General features: G+C 44.0%; 1 protein-coding gene and 1 non-coding gene across 2 annotated transcripts; one reads left to right on the top strand and one right to left on the bottom strand.

Annotated features, from left to right (window-relative positions):
- The first annotated feature begins 12428 nt into the window (after positions 1-12428).
- LOC119267818 lies at positions 12429-17845 on the top strand. Its single transcript, XM_037549260.1, has 2 exons — positions 12429-15530; positions 16732-17845. The coding sequence occupies exons 1-2, from the start codon at positions 14778-14780 to the stop codon at positions 16858-16860; spliced, it is 882 nt and encodes a 293-aa protein (XP_037405157.1). The 5' UTR covers positions 12429-14777; the 3' UTR covers positions 16861-17845.
- On the bottom strand, positions 14343-14446 carry LOC119273816. The gene has a single exon (XR_005134998.1). It is a non-coding gene; the product is annotated as a small nucleolar RNA R71 (small nucleolar RNA).
- Positions 17846-18146: the final 301 nt, after the last annotated feature.

Here is an 18146-nt window from a genome sequence, read left to right as displayed (position 1 = left end):
GCAGGTACTCCTCCAGCACACCACCACATGTGGTCCTATCAAGATAACAGTCGACTGAAAATAAATAGGCCAGTCGATTTTTTATGAACCGTCCGATCTATATGGAACGGGCAGATGGCCTTCGTCTACCTCCCGCCAGTCACTGTTGACGATCTTTCTCGAACCGCCAGCAACCACCGGCCCAGACCCCTGCCTCCGCCGCCCCGCCCTCCCCTCGACCTCACACCACCGCCGTGCTTGGCAGCACCCCCAGGCCATCCCTTTAATCCCGACCGACCTCCAGATCGGCGCCAGCAGCTCTAGGCCCCACACGCCCCTAAGATAAACATCGAGGTGTTGCTTCCTCCGCGTAATAGGAAGACTAGCGCCTATTACACCGGGGAATGCTTCCGTTAATTGGGAATCAACTGACCAGGAATTGAAATCCAGGGGGGCGACGGACCTCTAGCTAAGGTGAAATAGTATATGAGGAGAAACCTTGTGCATCACGAGTTACTAGGAAGATCTAGTATCAAGAAGAAGCGGTCAACTAGTGTCTTCTGTTGGATGAATACCGTGCAAGCAGACACATAAGATTTGCACGAATAAGGGAAGAGGAGTACCATTTCCCGTTGCCAGTGTGGTCGCCTCCATATGTCGCGCCGATCTTCTTCTTTTTGCCAGGGAAACCGATGTTTTGGAGGAGGGTGCAGGCTTGGACGAACCCATGGCCAAATTGTTGACTGTGTTACCATGGGCGTATGTCGGCGGAGGGGAAGAAGATCCAAGGCGGCGAAGGACGGCATAGCAGGAACAGCTCCGGTGCGGTGGACGGTGGTGAAGTTTGGAGCGGCAACGGTGAGGCGCAGGACGGCGTGGTTGAACTGGCTCGGGTATGGACGGCTCGGCCTTGGCTTCAACTACTAGCTTTGGAGGGCATTGCGGTGGACGACGACATCGGGGTATCAGCTCTGGCGTGATGGAGGAGGGCCGCGGTTGATGGGTGGGATGGGGTGGTGGACGGAGGACGCTGGAGTTTCGCGGCTGGTGGAGAGGTAGTTTTGGCGCCCACTGAGTACGAATGGGGAATCAGACCAGGGGGGAGCTAAGGGAGAACCATGTTTCGGTCTGGGACGCGCTTGTTTTTGGCTTTTTTGAACAGATGGGACGTGCTTGTTTGAAATTTGGGGAAAGTACAAACTTTGCCCCCTCTTAAATTTCATACCTACTGCGGGTCGGAGGTAGGATGGTAATCCCAGGTGTCCCAAATAGTGGCGGGAGCGATTTCGGCCGTGCGCATGTGTGCTTAGGGGGGCATTGTGTATGAATGTTTTTCGGAGGCGGTTGTGTGGTGTCTAGATGAAGCTACAAACCTACCCCGGTTTAGTCCTTTGGACATCGGGCCGGTAGGTTTCACCGGGTGGAGTTAGAAAAGTAATTTCCTTCTACTAGCAAACATTGGTCTCACGCGGTTTCGGGAGAGTAGAGGCTCTTTGGCGCTTCGTTCAAAATTTTGAAACAGAAGCATTCACGTTTAGAGTACTCTTGAACTTTGAGGATTGACCTAAATAGACAACATTAAATTTGACCTTGTATGTTTGAAAACCTCATTAAATTATCCGCTTCTTTTTGAAATTTTGACACTCGAAAATCCTATAACCATGATTATTTTGGAATGGAGGAGCTAAATTTGAATCTATTTTGTACACGACTATACATGCTATTATGTACAAAATCAGAGCAAAGATTGGTGCCCCCATAATTTAGGTATGATTTACAAATGCCATGATATCGAATTCAAATAATTGAATGGACTTCATGTTGAATTCGATTTTTTTAAACCACCTTAAGTTGAATTCAAATGTATGCTAGTTCATAGCTAGCTATTTATAATGTTCATTGTGTAACTTTCGTATGTATAATGTGCTTAACACACACAACATGAACTATACTCACATTTATATTCGATTGATAAAGCGATGCATTGTCTGGAGTTCACAAATACTAATTATGTGTATCAATTATATCGAATAATAACATAGACATGCTCAAATTCGATAAAATCTAGATATCTGATGGATCAATGACCGTTCCTTACACGTATCATGATCCCATCCAAATATTTGGATACAATTTATATCTTTAATCAATGTGTACATCAGTATTTTACGTGTAGTTTCACTCTCCAACGGTGGTCTCTCACACATGCTCACACACTCTCTCTTGAGGTGTCTTTCTCGCAGACATGCTCTCGATATAACCCTCCCTCCCTCTCGTAACCATTTACGACAGTTTTCACTAACCTTTATCATAAGCACTCTTCCTCTCACAAGCATACACACGCACAATCCCCATCAACCCTTTCTATATACATAGACCTGCCTACGTGTCTCCTATATGCACATTATCTTTAGGCCTGTCTCTCACGCATTGTCTCACACCTCTCTTCCTAATCGACGAGTATGATTCTAGCAGGGCATTCTGTAGGATGCCCCTTAAAGTTAGGTTGGATGAATAGTAATATCAGAGATAAGGGGTTACCTTAGTCCGAGAACCTAGGGTTACAAATCCTAGCCGGCTTTGTTAGTGGACACAGAGTCCTTCACAATTCTGCTATCTTTGTCTTGTACGACTAGTCATCCATGTGTCTCCCTAAATGCGTCACGGGCCGACCAATGTGGCGCAGGACGGAACCGAACCAAGGGTCTCACCTCAACCCACCGGACCTCACATGGTGACACACCCTCTGCCCCTAGGTCTCGTTATCTTCTCACACCCACACATACCAAAACAGACACCACAAAAAAAATTCTCCTCGTGCCTTTATCGCCACCCTTGCATATACATACTCAAGGGAATCTCTCGCTGTGACATCATATTCGTCTCTCTCTCTAGACCTCTCTCATTTCTCGTGCTATCTCTCCCACGTCCCCTCCCCCCGTCGGCCCCTCTATCCATGCCTCTCTCGTATGCGTAATACACACACATACCTCTCTAGGCCTTGCCAAATACATCAACTACACATTCGCATATGTTACATCACGTACCCCATTGATCTAAAAAGCCCTCTCTTCACGTTTATTTCGCATACAACATTCCTTTTGAATAAAGTGTGGCCAATTTTTTCAGAATTTCTAAATATATACAACATTACAAAGTTATATGGAGGAGTATGAACGTTAATTTGCATTGCATGGTGCCCACAATGATATTTATTCCACACTGTGAATTTTTATATTTTTATACTATATATAAAGTTAGTCATAATAAAGAGAAACAAAGAGCATCTCTCTCTCCATCGCATACACCCCCTTTAGGCCCCTTTCACATACGCACACAAACTATCTCTAGGTCCTCTAAAAGTAAGCCCCAACACATTCACGCTTGTTTAATCTTTCTCTCGCGATATATACAGTGACGATCATTGTATTTGAAGCGAAAGCATGATACGTACATTGGACTTCAGAATCCACTCATTATAGTAAGCATTTACGTTTTGTGGTTATTATACAGTCATGGGCTCACCGTACAGCTCTATATTTGCTCAAGACATGACTATTTGACCTGTTAAACACTCCACATGGCACCTCTAGTGTTGCATCACATTATCTCACTACCATTGGGCCCACATGTCGGTTTGTATCTACTCTACATCTACATCTACACTCTTATAACCACACTCTTATAAAAACAGAGTTGGTGATGATGGTGTGCCTGCCATCCTATAATATAGGCCGTCCGATTTATATCTAACGGATAGGAAGGAAACTATGGCAATTTTGCAAAAAGGTACCCACACACCTCTCCACATTTGCAAATAAGGCCTTCCCTCATCCATCCTTTTCTCTCAAAAAATAAACTAGTCATACAAATGCATCTTGATGTTACGCGCAACGCACATGCATCTTGCTAGTAAGAATGAAAACAAACGACAAAAAAATATTGGACGGTGGTTCGAAGTCATGACCACGGGCACACTGGACAAGGTGGCCTTGTATTGGTATGCCGAGCCATCTGTTTTAACACACAAGAGTTGGTGTGGTGATTATACACACACGCACGCATGCACACGAACTGTATGCACACAACACTCACACGAACACATGCAGCCACGCACGCACGCAACACTCACACATACACACGCAGCCACGCACACACACAACACTCACATGCACACACGCATGCATGCATGCACACACCACACGACCAACACACACTCCCACGCTCAAGTGCTCAACCTACATGTGCATGCGCACACATCAGGCCCTGACAGACACATACACAACCAGGTGATTCCTGCGCACGGGTTGGAGTCTTGTCGCACATGCGTAATTTTGTGTTTATCTGACCTTTTTCCTATGCGAACTGAAAGGTGGGACCCACAAGGAACATGGTCAATTTAACTAGTCAACATGGTGCCACACAGACTATTTGGTCGGTCAACAGAGTGCAATCCAATGCTGAACGGTGAGAAAGTGATCGTATAATCACCGCAAAATGTATATAGCGACCATAATGAGCGTATTCTGAAGTTCGGTGACCGTATTATGCTTTCTCTCTGTAGACCCTCCAAAACTACATCTCTACACGTTCTCGCATGTTACATCTAACAACTATGCAATACATCACTACTACTACACTCTAACACAATAAATCATATGTGTTTTTAGTTTTACTAGATATCATATTGTTACTTAATTATTTAATTTGCATACATTAAAATTGCCTCTGAAATGTATGGCCAGTATCATCTACCGCACGGGAAAAATCCTGCCCTTTCTTGTTTAATCGGGTTTGTATTGATGGATCGTGCGAGACAACAAAACTATAGTACTATACAGTACAAGTGACAGTTCACTAGGCCGCCGTGTCGTGTACTCCTCTGTCGTAAGAGTGGAGCGCTCGCTTTCATACATGTTCTAGTCCCTTTCGCCAACATGTGGTACATCAAGCTACCGGGTCCACGTGCCATACCGAAATACTGTGCAGAGCAGCAGCCCAGTCTTGGCGCCGGCATAGTAATGAGCAATGAGGCGTCAAATCATAAAGCTGCACCTTCCCCGCAGTTAAGTTGGAGGGACGAAGTAATAATAATGCTAGTAAAAAAGAAGTTGGAGGGACGAAGCAACCATCATTTCACTCGTTGCTGAATCCGCTTCTCCCTCATCTTCTTCAAGTTAACCACGTGTTGCTTCTGTCGTTGTTCTGCCTCATGTGGGACGCAGATCGGCTTGGTAAAGCACTGACACGTGGGACCACATGTTAGCAAACCGCCAGGCCAATGTTCTCTAAAAATAAGAAATCTCCCCCGCCATCCGCGTAGCAAAATCACCTCCTTTTTACTAATCTTGATTCTATAATTTTTTAGATCAATATAATGGGACAATTCCATTTCTGCCCCTAACTGGAACCCACTACTCAAATTTGCCCCTAATTTCAATGTGTGCTCAAATTTGCCCCTCTGCCATTAGTTGCCCTTATAGAAATGCCCTTCTGCGCCGTTACCGTCTGGTCAAACAACTTTGACCATCTCGAAAAATAGTAAAAAAATCAAAAAAATCTGAAATTTTGTGGGATTGAAGCTACTCATCTATGCAAGGTGCGTGCAAATTTTCGTGCTATTTAGACATACCAGGAGCTCGTGGCAAAGGAAAACAATAAATTTGTACATCTTTGAATAGTAAATTCAAAAAATAGCAAGAAAATTCAAAAACATATGAAATTTTTTGGCATCCAAGATGCTCGGGTGCACAAGGCATGTGCAAAATTTTGTTATCAAATGACATGCGAGGAGCTCTCGCAAAAAAACCAAAATAGTGTATTTTTTACAAGTTTTTTCTGAGAAAAATTTTGTTTTTTTCTCCACGAGCTCCTACAATGTCCAAACACAACAAATTTTGCACACACCTTCCACACCTAAGCATCTTGGATGCCAAAAGAATTCATATTTTTTTGAATTTTTTGCTATTTTTTTGAATTTACGGTTCACACGCATACATATTTACTATTTTTCCTTCGCCATGAGCTCCTAAAATGTCCAAACAACATGAAAATTTGCACGCACCTTGCGAACCTGAGTACCTTCGATCGCACAAAATTTCAGATTTTTTTGAATTTTTTTGCTATTTTTTCATGATGGTCAAAGCTGTTTGACCAAACGGTAACGGCGCAGAAGGGCATTTCTATAAGGGCAACTAACGGCAGAGGGGTAAATTTGAGCACACATTGAAATTAGGGGCAAATTTGAGTAGTGGCATCCAGTTAGGGGCAGAAATGGATAGCACACAGGGGCAAAACCAAGTGGTACGGTTAAGGGCATCCACAATGTGTAGCCAAATGTGAAAATAGATTTTGTCATCGATGGGAACCATTATGGACGGTGCTGCCAAAGCCAAAAAGATGGAATCGAAGCTCCCTGATTGATTGATTGATTGATTGATTGAAGGAATAGAAAAATGCAACTTCTCTCCTCTTTCTCCCTTGCTTGGACACATGTACAGTATAGAGCACAGAGTCTACTTCCCTGTCCCTTCTATCACAAATCACAAAGCAGTGAGGCGTCAAATCACAAAGCACGGATGAAGCAACCATCATTTCACTCTTCACTTACTCCACTTCTCCATCGTCTTCTTAGAGAAACCACCTCACTGCACAGCTGGACGGACGACGCTATTGTGTACTAGTAGTACTAGTATATTTACGCGTCCTTTGGTTCAACAGACTTCCTGGATGCAAATAAGGCGGTTGTCTCGGCTTGTAGGCGGCACTTGTGAACGACTTACCGTGGTCTCCCTCAATGATGTTCCCCATCGAACGCACTTCGCCAAACCACAACGTTCGAGATATCGTCGATGTCACCGCAATGGGGAAGGAAGTCAAATAGTTACTACCTCCATTTTTTTACACAAGGCCAGTATATCAGAATTACAATTTGCAAAATACCACTAACACTAATCGAGGTAAAATTGATGGGGTTTGCCTCGTACTAGCAACGAAGGACATTAATATACCCTTGCATGCATGCGGAAGTGAGAAGGTTTGTTTGCATGGCGCTGCATTAATCAAGCGATGATGATCGAGATGGTTAGCTCTTTGGGCTTTGTAGAAAAAATACGCATTAATTGACACGTCAAACGAGGATTTGTATCAATTAATCCTGCGAAGGAAAACCCCACCTTTCTTTTTTAACACTAGTACTCCTAGTACGTACGTACTTATCCTGTTTGGGTCTAGGCCATGCATTGCCATACTTCGCCACACATTTTTGCCAAGCTTGCCTAAAGTTTTCAAAATGAAAAGGAGGTACACTTGCACACGGCTGTCGCGGTCGCACCGCACCCTCACACGGTCACTCCTGCACGCCGCGGTTGCACCTCACCCTCACACAGTCACTCCTGCACGCCACAAACCCAACCAAGGGAATGCGCCCTCACTGACACGTGCTACCGCTGACAGATAATTTTCGTTCATACATTATGTTTATCCAACAGCATGTTGGTGTGGATCCGTACGGCCCGTGCGGTGGTCTGTTGGGGAAGAAGAAGAGGTGAGGAAGAAGGGTTACGAGACGTAGGATATTCATCCAACCGCTTGAAATGGTAGACTGGCCCAAATGATGAAAGTCAGGCGACTTGCATAACAATATATGTTTTTACACAGCAAAAGATCCCTAAAAACAACAACATAAAGAAAAACTATCACTGCTCGCGGAACGAGACGACCTCATCGTCTTTGGCTGCCAGCGCGAACCAGCCGTAGCTGCCGACGTGTGTCTCCGCGTCGTGGTTGTCCTCGGCCTCCATCTACTCGTTCACGCAGAGCGTGGGGGCTCTCTGCACGGACGAGAGCACCGCCCGGTTCAAGTCGAGGACGCCCGGTTCTGCATGCAGGAGGGCCTCGAAGGCAGCGACATCCGCACGCTTCGCGTCGAGTTGAGCCTCCGCTGCCCGGTTCAAGTCCAGGACGTCCGGTTTTGCTTGCAGGAGGGCCTCGATGGTAGCGGCATCCGCGTGCTCCGCGTCAAGTTGAGCCTCCGCCACCCGGTTCAAGTCCAGGACGTCCGGTTCCGCCTGCAGGAGGGCCTCGATGGCAGCGGCATCCGCGCGCTCCGTGTCGAGTTGAGCCTCCGGCGCCCTGTTCACATCCACGACATCCGGTTCCACCTGCAGGAGAGCCTCGATGGCAGCGGCATGAGCGCGCTCCGCATCGAGTTGAGCCTCTACCTCCCGGTCTTCCTTTAGTATCGCCAGGTTGAACCGTTGGTCCACCTGCACCATGGGGGACCCGGACACCGGCACGAAGTCGACGTCCATCGTCTCATACCCATCGGGGGCCTTCTGCGTCGTGACCTCCGCCATGAACATTGGATCAACTTCCTCCTCCTTGTAGCTTGGCTCCTGAGAACGCGGGGATTGGCCCGCCGCAAAGAGAGCTTGGGAACGGAGGTCTGTGGTGCCGACCGCCGCTGCGATTTCTGTGCGGCGCTCCGGCGTCAGCATCTTATAGTACGTGATCTTGCGGCGCACCATGGCTTTCCGACGAATTAGGGGACGGTTGATGCGGGCTAGGGGATCAAAAGGTGGGGGAATGGGCTGGAGAGGAGGTGTGGTTTTGGGGCAGTGGCTGGCGTAGGCCAAGCAGCGAAAGTTCTGGTGTGAATAGTGGTTCCGATGATGATAGGTCAATTGGTTTTGATTGTACATCGCTCTTGTAGCGTTCGCGTTGCACCCTGGTACGCTGGACCCTCCACGTCGTTCACCAAATGGAATGCGCTTTGTCTTGCATTTTCGCTTGCTTGTGGGACCGCAGTTGAGAGCAAACCGACGTCCCTCCCCCTCCCCCACCCGCGTCATTTATACTACCACTCCCTCTGTTTTATGCGAAGTAAATAAAAACAGAGGGAGTATACTACGGATGAGGATCCCCTGATGTGGCTGAACCCATTGAGTAACTGACATGCGGGGCCTAGCAGGCATGGGGTCCGCCAGTAAGTGACCCAAAGGGAGGGTAAGGCAGGGATATCTACGTCAGAGGATCCACTTCCACTACTACTCCCTCCTTCCATCTACAGGGCCTAATGCATTTTTCGAGGCTAACTTTGACCAAATGTTAGAGTAATAATATATGACATGCAACTTACACAAAGCATACGGTCAAATTCATATTTAAAAGGAGCTTCTAATGATATAATTTTCACATTATACATCTCATGTACCATTAATCTTGTCAATAGTCAAAGGCGGTTTTGAAAAATGCATTAGATCATGGTTAATAATACAGCCAGCCGATGGCTATAAGGAGCTGCCATGTCATCTATAGCCATCATCTATATGCACTCATACAATAGTGTGGGCTATAAGGTTGGCTATTTCCCGCAAAAAAATAATATATAAGGTTGGCTATTGTATTAGTACTTTTTCCCATCTCCTCTCCATCTCTTTCTTCATATTTATTGTATTTACCTAGGAATGCGTATATAGCTAGGCTCTTGCATGAGAGCTCACTCCCCTTACTTTTTCACATCTCTCTCCTTCACATAGGCAAAAGTGCCATGTAAGTTGGCTCTTAGAATGGCTATTAGGTTGGCTCTAAGCATTTAATATTTGCATGAGCAAGGTATATGATTGGAAGAGAGTTGCATGCATACTATTTTTTCTTGATCTATGTGTTTAGCCGGGCTGTAGAATATAAGAGCCCGCTTCACTCTCTCTCCTCTCTTCTCACTCCTCCAAGTAGGATTTTAATGACATGACAAGTCTTATAGCCTGCTGACTAGGCCTTATTAGACTTGCTCTTAGGCCCTATATAAATGGAAGGAGGGAGTACTATGAGCACTGCATACTCTACTACACATGTTGTCAGTACTCCACTAGTACTATTGGAAAGGGAGCTTAAAAAAGTTATTATTGGACTGACTATACGTGGAAAAATACTAGTAGGAAGAGCATGCGCGAGAACAAGCACATTCACGTGGTTGAAAACAAATTGGAAACCATCTCTGTTTGAATACAAATCTAGGAGTATGTACGAATCTAACAATATTGATTGGGCGTTGTTGAATGTTGATACTTTTTTCTGTAAGTTTGATCAAAGTAGAGATACTTTGACTACACATAAAACTTATATGTAAACTAGAAAAGATAGGAGGGAGTATATTGTACGTTCAAAAGCGAAACGAACATTGAATACACTTTATATATGATTTGCCGATGCTATGGTCACTGGTTCAAAATTTTGAATCTACCTTAGGTATCACACATGCACCCACTCATTTTTTCTCGATTTCATCTCGGGGTCCGGAGATCGAATGAAAGAGGACTAGGGTGGGTACAATACATTCGTTTCGCTTATGAACGTACAATATACTCCCTTTGACCCCCACAACCCCCCTCCCCCACGGGTCATTTCTATCATAGAAACAGACCAAAACTTTATCTCCTTGCACGACACGCAATTGATCTCTTAACATCAATCAATCTCATCAAGATGTGTCTGGGCATGAACCGAATGGGATGTCAAATCTAAGAGGGAAGCGACACGTAGTGGAGGCAAAGTGAAACTTTAAACGAACCATTTGTTTGTATGCATGTCGGACAAATTACACAGTGGAATACAAGCATGGTCTAGGCCCACATGCAAATGATACTCGGCGAAATGTTCAAATGACACATGCGGGAGGATGGACTCGACCGGAGGGCGGCATGATCGATGGAGAAGAGGGTTGGAGAGGAATGAGAAATAAGCAACGCCGCATGATTATACTTGAATGGCTGAAATAAACAATAAGTTGTCTTGTTTTCCCTTCCGTCTTGGTCACGGAGTAAAATACTCCCTTTGTTTTTATTTACTCTGCATATTAGGTTTAACTGAAGTCAAACTTCATAAAATTTGACCTAGTTTATAGAAAACTAGCAAGATGCCCGTGCATTGCATGGAACATCAAGATCTTGTGGGAGAAAAGGATGAACAAGGGAAGGCCTTATCTGCAAATGTAGATAGGAGTGCGGGTAAATTGTCATAGTTTCCTTCCTATCCATTAGATATAGATCGGATGGCCTATATTGCAGGATGGCAGGCACACCATCATCACCAACTCTGCTTTTTATGTACACTAGCAAGATGCCTGTGTGTTGCACGGAACATCAAGATGCATTTGTATGAGTAGTTTATCTTGTGGGAGAAAAGGATGAATGAAGGAAGGCCTTATTTGCAAATGTGGAGAGGGGTGTGGGTATCTTTTTGCAAAATTGCCATAGTTTCCGTCCTATCCGTCAGATATAAATCAGACGGACTCTTATAAAAAACAGAGTTGGTGATGATGGTGTGTCGGCCATCCTACAATATAGGCCGTTTGATTTATATCTGACGGATAGGAAGGAAACTATGGCAATTTTGCAAAAATGTACCCACACACCTCTCCACAATTGCAAATAAGGCCTTCCCTCGTTAATCCTGGCTAGTAAGAGTAGAAATATGAACATTTACAATAGCACATAACTAGTCATACAAATGCATCTTGATGTTACATGCAACGCACATGCATCTTGCTAGTAAGAGTAGAAATATGAACATTTACAATAGCAAATATATATGATGTGAAAGTATATTCAATAATGAATCTAATGGTATTGATTTGTTATTGTATATGTTACTATTTCTATCTATGAAATTTGTCAAAGTTTACAAAGTTGGGCTTTGAGCAAAACTAAAATGCGGAGTAAATAAAAACAGAGGGAGTACGCAGGGACTAGTATACTCTAGTTACTACTGCCGGAACATGGTAAGTTGGACCCCTAAATGCGGGCACGGACCGGGCACACCTCAATTATTCTTTCAAACAGTCGGACACCTACATTTAGCACACCATCCGGCTACTTAATCAAGTGTTATGCTTCACTACTTGAAAAGGAAAAGGGCGGTACCGTACCCAAAACCACCACACTTGGGGCTAGGTAACAACTTGGTACTGTACTCCCTCCATTTCTTTTTAGTCCGCATATAGGGTTTGGTCAAAGTCAAGCTTTGTAGAGTTTGACTAACTTTATATTGAAAAAATATAAACATTCACAATATGACATCAATATTATCAGGTGCACCATGAAACATATTTTCATACTATATAGTTTTAGTATTTGATAAGCACATTTCATATATATATAATTTGACACCCAAATATAGCATCTGTTGTGATCTCACAATCAATTCTTGCTATGAATTACCGCATATTTTAATGAGAATCATATAAAGGGTTCATTTACTTGTCACTTGTTTCTTTTGCAGAAAAGTGCGCAAAGGCACTATAATCGTCAAGATTCCGAATATATGGCTAACCAGAAGAGAGAAGGGCATGAAAGAAATACGTCAAGGACTTCAGTGAGAAGAAAAGAAGTGTCCAGGGGAGCAAACTAAAAGAAGAAGGGGATCTTCTTGGGAAGAAATGAAATAGAAGAGGAGGGCCAAATCATAAAAGTGGCAGATCAGATGGGGATCAAAATCCCTAGATGCATCCATTCCCAAATCGAGCCTGGCATCTCCATCTCCCTCTCCCCCAACCTTCTTCTCCACCTCTGGCCGTCGCCGTGGCCAGGCCGGCGTGGCGGCGCGCCACCGCGCCCTCCGTCCACCAGCACCTCCATACACTACCACCCATCCACTCCATCACTACCTCGCGCCGCTGCACCATCCATCAGCGCCACCCCTTCACCATCATTGCTCGCGCGCCCTACCAGACCAGGGGTCTGGTGCCCCGCGCGACCTTGCCTTCTGCTGCTTCCTTCTTCTTCCCCTGCCTCGCTGCTACCCTTCTTCTTCCCCTCGCTGCTCCTCCACCTCTCTTCTCCTCCTTCAATCCCTTTGCAGCTTTGCTGCTGCTCGTCTCCTACTGCGCCCCCTTGCTGATCTCCACTCCTCCTGCTACTCCTTTTCCCGTGATCTGTTGCTGCTCCCTCTCCCACGAACCTTCTGTTGCTGCTCTCTCTTTTCTCTGCCTTGCTGCTGCTGTCCTCAACTTGCTTCTGCTGCTCTCTTCTTGCCCACGCCTCTTGCTGCTGTCTACTTTTCTGAACCAGAAAACTGCTGCTGCTTCTCTCCTCACGCCCCCTACTACTGCTCCTTTCCCAACCTTGCTGCTCTCTCTCTCTCTCAAATTTCTGTAACCTTCAGAAGTGTAATAATCAGTACTATGTAATGTTCAGTTTTGATAAGTGTAATATCCTACTGTTTGGTTCAGTTTCAAAGTTCAATATAAATGCTTGATTAGTATGTCCTAACTAGTTGATACCTTATCACTTTGAGAAGTATTTGACCTGTCATACTCTGTTTAGTGAAATAGCAATCTTCATATGTATGTGGTGTCCTGTGATATATACATATATGTCTGTGTTGTTTGTGATGTGATGCATATATTCTGTCCTACAAGCTTGCTTCATCCCTCTGTTCATGTTTGATAGTTATATGCGTGTCCTTGTCATGTTATGTTCATGTCCTTTATCTTCTCTTGTCATTGATGTATGCTCATATTAGTATTTTAACTTCTCAAGCATTACGAAAATACCAAAAAGTAACTTAGTAAAATCTGAATTTACTTTTTCTTATCGGCATTTTCTTTGGCGATAATCTAAGATAGTATAGGTTTATTTCCCTGCATCATCACTTGAATTGTCTTACCTAGCTTTAGTCGCACCTAGCCGCTAATCGCCTAGTCCCTGTGGAGAACACGACACTTGCACTTTGGGCGTAAAACCCCACTGTACTTACAATTGATCATTTTGGCGCCGTTGCCGGGGACTAGCGTCGAGCGATTGTGTTAGGCTATAGACTAGGTTTAGTTTATTTCATCGTTTAATTCACTCTGTATTTCTTTTTCAGTGTTTCTTTTTTTCCTTGGTGTTGCTTCGGCTTATGATGATACTAATCTTCTGACTAGTGTTTGCTGTTTATGAGCGTGTGTAGGAAATCATAAATCTTTGCAGGTTGTTCTATAGTTACACTCGGTTAAGATGGCATTGCTTCGTGATCTTTGGATGCCCAAAAGTCAATGCTATATCACAGGACCAGTTTGGCCAACTATTGAGGCAGAGAACTTCAAGCTGAAACCTAGTCTTATTGCTTTGGTTCAACAATGTTAGTTTGGAGGACGGCCTACTGAGGATCCCTATGAGCACTTACACCGAGTCATGGAGTATTCAGATACAGTCAAGTACCACAGAGTTCCTCAAGATGCAATCATGTGCAGGTTGTTTACATTCTCTCTCTGTGATGATGCTCGTGCTTGGTACCGATCCTTGCCATCAAGGTCATACAGTTGGATTGAGATATCACAAGCATTCTTGGATAAATATTTCTCACTACACAAGCAGTCCGTGATTCGAGATGATATCTTCAACTTTGTTCAGCGTGAAGGTGAGAGTTTGTATGATGCTTGGGAGAGGTACAATGCCTTGTTCAGGAGATGTCCTAATCATGGGATCGAGAGATGGTTAGAGCTGCAGATATTCTATAGAGGATTGACTTCGGACACTCGCGATTACATTGATATGGCAGCGGGTGGAGCTATTACAAACAAGACACTTGATGATGCTTTTCTGCTGATTGAGAGCATAGCTTTCCACCAACTTCAGTGGTAGAATAAGAAGCCCACGTCTGATTCATTGGTTTGCTTGCAACAAATCACTTCATCTAAGCAAGAATCTCTTACACAAAAGCCAGAACCAGTTTCTCCGTGTGACAAGATTGAGCTTTCATGGATTATCTTTGATGATGATGACACCATCCTAGTTGACACACACACTTCAGATCATATGGATACTAGCATTCTAGATTCAGTTTTGCATTGTGATGATTCTTCGGTGGATGAACCAGAGCTACAGTTAGTTACTTTTGATATTGAGGAGACACCTTTAGTTGATATTGATCATGTGCTGCTAGAGCTAGATATGGAAAAGTTCGCCTTCGATGATGTTAGCCGCATTGATTCCTCAACACTTGAGCCTGAGATGGAGAGCTTCATGGTTGATTATGGTGAGGTGGATTCAGATGTCAAGGAGCCAAGCTCCACTATTTCACTTGTTGCCACGAGTCCGGTGGAAATTTCTACTACCACACCTCACTTGGTATCTTCAATTGAGGTAGTCCTGAAGCTTCTTCCTAACTATCTCAGGTATGATCGCTACTTTCTCAAAAAGACATGCCATATCATGGATACTGCCTATGCACCATGCAATTTGTTGATGATATCTATTTATCATATGCTCAATAGATATGCTTATGTGATAGGATACTCTATTGATGACTTAGAGGGCATTGTCCCTACACTTGTATTGGCTTGTTTGTTGAGTTTTCTTTCAGGTTTACGCTTGTATACCATTCATTGCGAGCTGACCAAGTTCGAGATGACATCCCATGGGATCCTGGTGGATTCACGGCATGGTGATGAGGAGAAGCAATGGGCACACGTGAAGAAGAGTGAAGATGGAGCAGGCATGAGGATAGAGAAGCAAAAAGAGAAGAGCTGCAGTTTAGAGGGTGTCGAGCGAGTGCCACATCAAAGCCCGGTGAGCTGCTTCATGACCCCAATCTTAATATATCATCCATTGATACATGCTGAAATCATTTGATATTTGGGTTGCTTGAGCCATTTCTTAAATGTTGTCCCATTGAATTTTACCTTTGACATATGGTGCTTGATGTGAATATGTGAACTGATTTCTGAATGCCTTATAAACTAGTGATCTATACAATGATTGCTTTGCTAAAATTAGTGAGAACTATTAGTTTTGAGTGCTCAAATCCCTAGTTCACTAGAAAACTTCATCATTTTCTGCATTTACTATGATACACCTAGATCACCATGTTTAGATGCTGAACTTGTGCTAAGTGTGTTCCCATTGAGAGCAATCACCTAACCACTATGGATTAGCATGCTATGTTCCCTGGATCGGTAGTATGTGAACCAGACATGGTTGAGTGATGATTCTTGTTTTTGTTCAAAAAAAGTATATATTATAATGAATAATTATCTGATCTTACCTAACAGTAGCATGTCATGTTCCCTGGATCGGTGGCTTGTGAAATCTGGTTGGATCGGATAGGAGTTAATTATGTTAAAAAAATGTAATTGTCGAACCAGGTGTATACCATGTTCTCGGGATCGGTGGTATGTTCCTTTGGGGAGGAAAACAAAAAAAACTAATAATTGGTCGAGCCGGGTGTATATCATGTTCTCGGGATCGGTGGTATGTTCCTATGGTGAGACTAATAATAATATAATCATTGCTTTATCTCTGTAAATAAGTGATTTGATCACAAGATTTAATTCCAGTTCTTTTTGTTCTCGGGATCATGCTCTCTTTAGGAACCATTTGGCATAGTCATCACTTAAACTTGTTGATCCTCTTTTATCATTGTAAAAGTTTAAAATGGTCAAGTCTACTAGTATCCTACCGCTTTGAAGCACTCCTAACCATTGATTTTCACTAGCTAAGTCCAAAGCATGCATTGTTTGGAGATCTACTTCACTTGGCATTCTCTAGTCAGCTCACGGTTCACATTCTTGCTCCTGTCATTTGCCATTGCTTGAGGACAAGCAAAGATTTAAGTGTGGGGGAACTTGATAAGCACATTTCATATATATAATTTGACACCCAAATATAGCATCTGTTGTGATCTGACAATCAATTCTTGCTATGAATTACCGCATATTTTAATGAGAATCATATAAAGGATTCATTTACTTGTCACTTGTTTCTTTTGCAGAAAAGTGCGCAAAGGCACTATAATCATCAAGATTCCGAATACATGGCTAACCAGAAGAGAGAAGGGCATGAAAGAAATATGTCAAGGACTTCAGTGAGAAGAAAAGAAGTATCTAGGGGAGCAAACTAAAAGAAGAAGGGGATCTTCTTGGGAAGAAATGAATAGAAGAGGAGGGCCAAATCATAAAAGTGGCAGATCAGATGGGGATCAAAATCCCTAGATGCATCCATTCCCAAATCGAGCCTGGCATCTCCATCTCCCTCTCCCCCAACCTTCTCCACCTCTGGCCGTCGCCGCGGCCAGGCCGGCGTGGCAGCGCGCCACCGCTCCACCGCGCCCTCCGTCCACCAGCACCTCCATACACCACCATCCATCCACTCCATCACCACCTCGCGCCGCTGCACCATCCATCAGCGCCACCCCTTCACCATCATCGCTCGTGCGCCCTACCAGACCAGGGGTCTGGTGCCCCGCGCGACCTTGCCTTCTGCCGCTGCCTTCTTCTTCCCCTGCCTTGCTGCTGCCCTTCTTCTTCCCCTTGCTGCTCCTCCACCTCTCTTCTCCTCCTTCAATCCCTTTACTGTTGCTCTTCTCCTACTTCGCCCCCTTGCTGATCTCCACTCCTCCTGCTACTCCTTTTCCCGTGATCTGCTGCTGCTCCCTCTCCCAGGAACCTTCTGTTGCTGCTCTCTCTTTTCTCTGCCTTGCTGCTGCTGTCCTCAACTTGCTTCTGCTGCTCTCTTCTTGCCCACGCCTCTTGCTGTTGTCTTCTTTTCTGAACCAGAAAACTTCTGCTGCTTCTCTCCTCACACCCCTACCGCTGCTCCTTTCCCAACCTTGCTGCTCTCTCTCTCTCTCTCAAATTTCTGTAACCTTCAGAAGTGTAATAATCAGTACTATGTAATGTTCAGTTTTGATAAGTGTAATATCCTACTGTTTGGTTCAGTTTCGAAGTTCAATATAAATGCTTGATTAGTATGTCCTAACTAGTTGATACCTTATCACTTTGAGAAGTATTAATATAAATGCTTGATTAGTATGTCCTAACTAGTTGACCTGTCATACTCTGTTTAGTGAAATAGCAATCTTCATATGTATGTGGTGTCCTGTGATATATACATATATGTCTGTGTTGTTTGTGATGTGATGCATATATTCTGTCCTACAAGCTTGCTTCTTCCCTCTGTTCATGTTTGATAGTTATATGCGTGTCCTTGTCATGTTATGTTCATGTCCTTTATCTTCTCTTGTCATTGATGTATGCTCGTATTAGTATTTTAACTTCTCAAGCATTACGAAAATACCAAAAAGTAACTTAGTAAAATCTGAATTTACTTTTTCTTATCGGCATTTTCTTTGGCGATAATCTGAGATAGTATAGGTTTATTTCCCTGCATCATCACTTGAATTGTCTT

This window comes from Triticum dicoccoides, chromosome 3A (assembly GCF_002162155.2).
Source record: "Triticum dicoccoides isolate Atlit2015 ecotype Zavitan chromosome 3A, WEW_v2.0, whole genome shotgun sequence".
Taxonomy (NCBI): Eukaryota; Viridiplantae; Streptophyta; class Magnoliopsida; order Poales; family Poaceae; genus Triticum; species Triticum dicoccoides.
Note: the sequence above shows the minus strand (reverse complement) of the source record. Positions and strands in the feature narration are given on the sequence as shown.